Source organism: Frankliniella occidentalis, unplaced genomic scaffold, assembly GCF_000697945.3.
Source record: "Frankliniella occidentalis isolate FOCC.00 unplaced genomic scaffold, Focc_3.1 Scaffold88, whole genome shotgun sequence".
Lineage (NCBI taxonomy): Eukaryota > Metazoa > Arthropoda > Insecta > Thysanoptera > Thripidae > Frankliniella > Frankliniella occidentalis.
This window is the reverse complement of record NW_026267217.1, coordinates 337641-345350: the sequence shown is the minus strand read 5'-3', so window position 1 is coordinate 345350 and position 7710 is coordinate 337641. Positions and strand designations below refer to the sequence as shown.

The following is a 7710-nucleotide window of genomic DNA, read 5'->3' as shown; positions in this document are numbered from 1 at the left end:
AACAGTTTTCGTTCTTTGCAGGACTTGGTTATACAGGGGAGGAGAGCCTACTCAGGCACTTAGGCTGCAACAGGTGCTGTTGGTCTGAGAATATGGTCTAAAAGATAGATTGGTGAGTAGCAATTGGTGCTGTTTACTGTGGTTAACCCAATGTGTTTTTCATAATTTTAATATTGTTTATTTTTAATTTAACTTGCAGGTCATGGGTATATCAACTGAGCTATATCGTTGTCGGATAGGATCCTTCAGTGGTGGAAGTGCAGCTGCAACTTTCAGCAAACTATGCGTGAGAAAAACTGGTTCAAGGAAAACAGGAAGTTCAGTGTTGCTTCCTGCTGCTCTTTTGATACTATTGCTGTTGGCATCTGGCATTGAGCCCAACCCAGGACCCAAGTCTTTCTCATGTCAGCTGTGCTCCCGTCAGTACTCAACACCAAGGTATGAGTACTCTTTATGATCGGTTTAGTCTTGGTGAAGCCAAAGCCAGCCCGTAATTTGTTTTGAGTAATTTGAGTCGTGGAATGAGAAGTGAAGCCACACTGGAAAAACAAAGGTAGGACTTGAAGCCTTTCTAGGGGTGTTAAATTTTAATATACCTTTGCAAAGGCACAACAGTGTGCAATGACATTAAAATTTAGCTTCTTTAGACAAGTTGAATGCTTTTGTAAAGGCATTAACACCTTTGAGTCCTACCTTGTTTTTCCAGTGAAGTTTCAAGCAGCTATTGGTCGATTAGGTTACCTAATTCAAATGATGTAGTGGCTCCAGCTTCACTGGCTTCACCAAGCCTTAATCAATAATAGTCCTTTAAATATGGATATTAAATTTGTAAGATCTAATTACAATTCTGTTTCTAATTTAAAGGTCGCTGCAGAGTCATGTATCAAGGGACCACCAAAATCAACATCGTGCTGCTGCTATTTCCAATGCTGTGACAATGAAGTGTCCAATTGCATCTTGTGGAATTGTAATAACTAGCAGGGAACAGTACTTAGAGCACATGCCTACTCACATGAGAGAAGGCATCACATTTTCCTGTATTTACCCCAAGTGTAGTACACCTGTGAGGACACTTCAATCTTTCCGCTCTCATGTCTCCCTATCACATCCCCGAAAAAAAATGGAGCCTCAAGTTGAAATTGAAGAAGAACCAGCAAGTTCTGAATGTGAAGCTTCAAGTTCTCATCAAGGAAGACAGTCTTCTTCACCAAGTTTTCTTAATCACAATCAGGAAAGTTTGTCTTCACGTGTCCCTCAAGATAATAGTAATCAAGCCCAAGGTAGTCAGCCAGAGAATACTACTACAGCTAATGAAAGTGATAACCAAGAGAATTTATTTCCAGAGTATGCTGCAAAAGATCAGCTTGCTAAATTTTATCTCAAATTGGAGGCAGTTCACTTTTTACCATCTTCTACTGTCCAAATCATTGCAAACCAAATCAAACTGGTGACTGAAATGAGTCATCTGTTTTTAAAGAAGTCTTTAAAATCAGAACTTCAAAAAACTGGTTTTGATCCAAACACTGTGACCGAACTAATTGACAATACGTTTCGAGCTGACCCAATTTACAACATTCATCACAAGGCACATGATAGTGAGCAGCTTGGGACAGAACATCTTCGGATGAAGTTCTGGAAAGAGCATTATCCGTTTGTCGAACCTAAGGAAATTTATCTTGGAAGGGATGAGAATGGCAAGAAGAAGTTTGCTCATCATGTTTCTATCAGAGAGTCAATCGAGGTCATGTTGAGAGACCCCAAAGTAAAGCAGATGGTTCGGGATTCATTCCAAAGGAAACCATGCTCAGATGTTCTAGCAGATATTACTGATGGTTCTGCCTATACTGAACACATGAAGCAGCATTCCAATGGTAAATGTATATTCATAAATCTCTTTCAAGATGGTTTTGACTACAGTGCCTTTGGACCAAGTCAAGGTGTTTATAAACCAATTGGTTTTTATTTTTCACTTGGTAATTTAAAACCTGAATACAGAACCAAGCTAGACTTAATACAAATGGTTTATATGATTTTAGAAAAACACTTAAGACCATCTCAGAGAGAGGAGTTGGATGATGTGGACAAGCTAAAAGAAGCAGTTCTTCCATTAGTAAGTGAGCTAGAAGATTTAAAAATTAATGGAATTCTCTTTGATGGCGAGAATATCCCTGTTTGTTTGCTGTTTGGTCAAGGGGACAATGCGGGGCAGCACATTTTTGGAGGATTTGTTGGAAGTTTTTCCTGTCAACACTGTTGCAGGTTTTGTCCCATCTCCTTGAATGAATTTCGTGCAAAGCCAACTCTTACTAAACCCTTTAGATCTCCTGAAGAATATGATTCTGCTGTTCAAGTAGCCAAAACATTGTGGCATGCTGAACGAGACAAATGTTTAGAATCTATTCAAAGAAAGAAAGAAAGAGCTCAGCATCAAAATCTACTGGATAGAGTCCGTGCTCCTGGCACCAGAAACACTGTCAAGAATCTGTTGTCCAAAAGTGCCTTTACCAAGCTGCGAGGTATCCATTACCAAGGTGTGAAGTACAGACCTTCGCCACTGAATTCAGAGAAACTCGGTTTTCATGTTTGTCAGGGCCCATCACTAAGTGTTTGTTGTGCCCATGACCTGTTGGAAGGAATAGGAAAAAACATGATTCCTATAATACTGAAGCACTGCATTGACAAGGGATGGTTTGACTTCGCAACTTTAAACAGGAGAATTAGAAATTTTCCTTATGAAGGATCAGATTCGGCCGACACTCCCACACCATTGAAAACTTTGAAGGCCTTAGGTGGCAATGCATGTGAAAACTGGACCCTGATTCGTCTGCTTCCTTTACTCATTGGAGACTTGATTGTAGACAAAGAAGATGAAATGTGGCAGTTGTATTTGAAATTCAAAGGAATTGTTGAGTTTGTCTTTGCACCAAAAATTACAGTGAGCCAAGTTCTCTATTTAAGGTCTATAATCAATGAATTTCTGACATCAGTTCAGCAGCTGCTCCCTCAATGCCTGTGGCCAAAAGCACATCTTTTGTCTCATTATCCTGACTTAATCTTAGTCTTTGGTCCCCTCATAAGGCTTTTTACCTTAAGATTTGAAAGCAAACATGTTTTCTTTAAAAATGTTGCTAAAGCTTGCCGAAACCATATAAATTTTACTTACACTCTGGCCAGGAAGTATATGTGCCGCTTTGCATACAACAATTCTTCAAATCTAATTCAAGAAGATGTTATTTACCAACCTAATCATTCCTCACCAGTAATACAATCAAGCATTTCTGAAGAAAGAAGATCGGTCATTCCTACTGAATTTTTATCTGATGACCTGCTTACTGAACTGACCCAAGTGTCAGGGAAGGGAATCACATATAGAGTTGGTGACTATATGGTGCTGGATTCTCCTAACCAATGTGACTTAGAAGTTGGTTTAATTGACATGATATTTCTGAAGAAATCCACTGATGATATCTACTTACTTATGGCTGTTAAACCTGCAGAAAACACTTTTCAGGGGGTCTTCAAAATCATTATGCCTGCAACATCTTATCGGTTTTCTTCTTTGGAGAGCCTCCCAGACTATTACCCACTTCCCAGTTATTTAGTAGGTGGACAGAACTTCATCAGCTTAAAGCATTCAATGATCAAAATGTAATAAAAATTTAGGATTTTTAAATGTTCCCTCAACTATTTTTAACATTGGAAGTTACCAATTTTTAACTTGCAACTGTTATCAGTGTAGAAGTGATTAATTTTATTTATTTTGTCAACTATTTTTAATATTGGAAGTTACTAATTTTTAACTTTGACAAGTTTTTACTAGAAATTATCATTTTGATCTCATTACATTCATATGTGAACTCAGAGTATTTATGAGTACCTTGAAAACTGTTATTGTCTAAACAAAACATTGTGATATTTGCAAACTTGAGTTCAATAATATATAACAGTTGAATCGTTTCCCTCACTTGCATACTTTCTTTCAAATCACTTTAATAACTCAACAAAACGAAAAGAGCAACTTCTCTGTCATAATTATACAACTCTGTACCAAATATTTGTGATTTTCAAATCAACCACAAATGCTGTGTGATATAATAACCTTCTACACAAGTGGTGCTAAGTGAGCAGAAATTACATGAACTCAAAAGTTCAGTTCAATGCATGGTTCAAATGTTTTACTCTACTCTTTTAAATAAATTCACTCTCAGAACTGTTATGTAGAAAAGTAAAGGAGCATGTCACTGAATAAATGTTGGGAGATACACGCACAAGAAAAGAATTGCTTGAAAATTATTTATTATTCAAGGCATGCTACAGAGGACATGGCAGTCACTGAAGCCTTGAGCGCAATGATGTAGAAGGTGGAACCCACGTGCTTCGTCCTTTGAAATATCATGGATAACTGCAAACAAGAAACATAAAAACATGATTATCAATGATAGAAAAAGAACTCAGCTCGCCCCTTATTGGCAAAGTAATTTTGACATGAGAAAATATGTGATCTTTATCAAACTTTAAAAAAAAGGATTTACATAATTATACTTTGGAAAGAGAATCAAGTCTTTTCATCAGAATTCTACAACAACCAACCCATTAGTTAGAGAATAAAATGAACTCACTCTCTGTCAACTACTCCCATCCATTTTGGCAGGATCGTCTGCCAGCATCCAATGTGTAGCGTACTTGTTTGGGAAAGATTTAACCTCAAATCAATGAGCAGCAGACACCTGAAACATTCAAGAGAAGAAATTAAGCATAATAATAGTGCCAACATTTCAAAATTCTCGTGCAAAAACAATCGTTAAACAATAGCCACAGAAGCATTTTGAGTCACAACAAAGCAGTTGGTTATGATAACAGGATCACAAGAATTAAAGCAGATTTAGGCAGGCACTTAATGAGAGACATGTGGAGCAAGTAAAAATAATAAGGACGTTCGATTTTATTTTTCTCCAATAAACTAGGCATATTTAGCTGTTTTAAGCTGATTCGACAAGAAAGCAGACAACGACATCCAGACCAGAAAGGGTTAAATTAGCGCAGTGCGGAAAAGACACCAGAAGACGACGCCAGTCAGGACTAAAGGGCAAAGCGACGCAAACGCCAAAATATGGAGCGTCGCATCGAACCAGACGCCTGCGAGCGCCCCTGGCGTCTCCCCGACCACAGGTAACATTCTTACCTGCCGAGCCGCATAACCCAACCAGCGGAGCGGACCGACGCGAGTGTGAGCAGCAGACGACGAACTGACTGACTATAACGAATCGAAATCGAAAGTGTGTAGATAGTGGGGACGGCACTTATCGGCAACATCCACCTCAATATTGTCAAAAATTAAACAATATGGCGGATTGATGTTTTGGTTAGTACACATAAAGTTCATGTTCGTACCGAAATGCATTCATTGAATATTGACTTCTTAGAAGAGGTTTGAGGCGCTGACAGTCAGCAAAATGTTACACCTGACTTGCACCTTTGTTCAGAGAGGGACACTGGAGTGTTGTTCTTTTCGTGCAGTGATAAAATTAGTTCATATTAGTGGTTATGGCTAGGTTAAAGCCTGTCCAACTTCAAGTGTCTCTATCCCACCATTCTACCTTTTGATGACAACTCTCCATTTCAATCTTTCTGAGGTGAGTGAAACTAACTCAGTGGCAAGGAAACTTGCTCTCTACATATTTATTATCACTACATCAAAGTTCCATGGCATTAAGTACGAAACAAGATAACAAGTCCACACACAATATTGAGTCACAAAAAACTGGAAAGCAGGGAAAGTGATAATAGTTTTTTCCTTGAGATCAAGTGACAAATGAAAAGATTTGATCAGAATTACAAGCTAAAAGTTGCTTTTTATGCTGTTCACCATCTTTCATTATTTTTTTTATGATAAGACTAAAAAAAGTAAACGTTTACGGTGGAAGGCCTACGGTCTGTCCAGTTAATTTTTGTTACGGTCTGGACTGTGCTGGTTTTTACAGTATGTCACCGTTACGGTGTCTGCTCATCAACAGTCCAGTACCGTAACGGTGAGACTGTTTCTTGAAAAACTGTTTTGACCGTAGAGATACCGTATTGTGGTACGGTAATTCTAACAGTGTTGATGAGCTAAGGGCGGGGCAGAGCAGAGCGGCCGCGCCGCCGGTGGCTTACTATGGTCTGGTATTGTTGTACAAGGACGGGGCCTGCACCCTGACCTGACCTGCCTGACGCAGTATTGTTGGGTAGAGGAAGGGGCCTGAAGCGCGACACCCGGACAGACAGTCACTCACTGATTCCCCTAGCGCCAAATAAATTGTTTTCTGGTCTCCGCTTGGTTCTCTGTCCTTATCGAGAGTAAAAGCAAGCTGACACCTTAAAGTTACTTATATATTCTTTATGTTTCGTCAAAAGGTTTTTAAGGTATCATCTGCTAAAACATGCGCATGCAGTTCCTCTTTGGGAGGCACCTTGAGAATTTCACAATGATTTGTATTTTCTTTTGCACAGCTCGTCCTAGCCGCCCTTCTGCAGGAGGTCCTACTTCTCTGATTTGCGACGACGGTACCTCGCCCTTCATTTTACGCGAGCCGTAGACGAGACTACTCGCAAGTGCACATTGCAAGCGCAAGTGCAAGTGCCAGAGCGCTACCGCTCGGGGATTGAGGCCAGCTGCTTCTGTCTCGTACAAAGGAACGACAAAAGCAACTGCAAAGAATAATATTTGCCAAAAATGACACGGACGACTTTTGTTGTTTGAAGTGTGTCAACTTCCCCGTAAAAACGATCACTAATGATGTTGCCACTAGTGGCACTACTGCTTCTCTCCATCACCTGTGATCACGCGCCAACTACCCCCAACACACTCACCCTCAGACTTACACTCACAGACATACACATACGGAACCGCAGCCAAATGCACTTCGACAGCCAATCTATCGGATTGGTCCGCAATGCCGTGTCACACACACACACACCTTGAATCGCAATCAATACTCCGATATACATTCGCCGGACTGCCTATATCGCAATCAGGCGGCGGGTAACGAACCGTCAAAGTCACACACCAAACCCTTTTTGTTGTGCATAAACAAAGCATATGCAGATCTGTAAAGTTTGAATTTTAAGCAGCCATTGGTATGCACATTTTTATGATACAACTATGTGCAAATTGTACATATCTATGCACGAATTGTGCATTCTTCACAAGTGCATGAAATGCCGCGGTCACACAGTCAGTCACAACAGTCACAGTGCCCGGAACAAAGGAGTACCACGATAAAGTTATCCCGCACTCCTCAAAAGTCTCTCTTTTTTACTTCACGGGAACGGAAGTCCGCCGGGGGGCATTATAGGTGGGCGCGTTCGGCGATTATTTCTGCGGTGTCGCCCCTGGAGCCGCTCCAGAGCGGCCTCCAGCGCAGCCTCCAGCAGTGACTGCAGAGGGTCGGGACTGCTGATTCATATCTCTCTGCGGTGTGGTGGGGCGGGGCGGGGCGGTTCGCCTCGCGGGTGTTTCGGCCCCGGGGCTGCTCATGGCTGCAGCCCTGGACCCGCCCGCCCCGCCTGGACCTGACTACGATAAATATATCTTTTATTTGTGTTATTTGCTTCCCCTTCGCCACACTCTGCGGTGGGAACGCTTGCGGCGGTAGCGGTGGTGGTGGTGGCGGCGACGGGGTAGTAGAGGAGGAGGTGGGGTTGGAGGTGGGGGAGAACGAGGAGGAGGAG

At 41.2% G+C, this 7710-nt stretch overlaps 2 protein-coding genes across 2 annotated transcripts in view; one reads left to right on the top strand and one right to left on the bottom strand.

Annotated features, from left to right (window-relative positions):
- Positions 1–7710, bottom strand: part of LOC113209832 (calexcitin-2) — a gene marked incomplete in the record, with an annotated part of 119770 nt that overhangs the window by 96042 nt on the left and 16018 nt on the right.
- LOC113209815 (uncharacterized) lies at positions 27–4019 on the top strand. The gene is made up of 3 exons (XM_052269300.1): positions 27–112; positions 200–438; positions 865–4019. The coding sequence occupies exons 2-3, from the start codon at positions 203–205 to the stop codon at positions 3650–3652; spliced, it is 3024 nt and encodes a 1007-aa protein (XP_052125260.1). The 5' UTR covers positions 27–112; positions 200–202; the 3' UTR covers positions 3653–4019.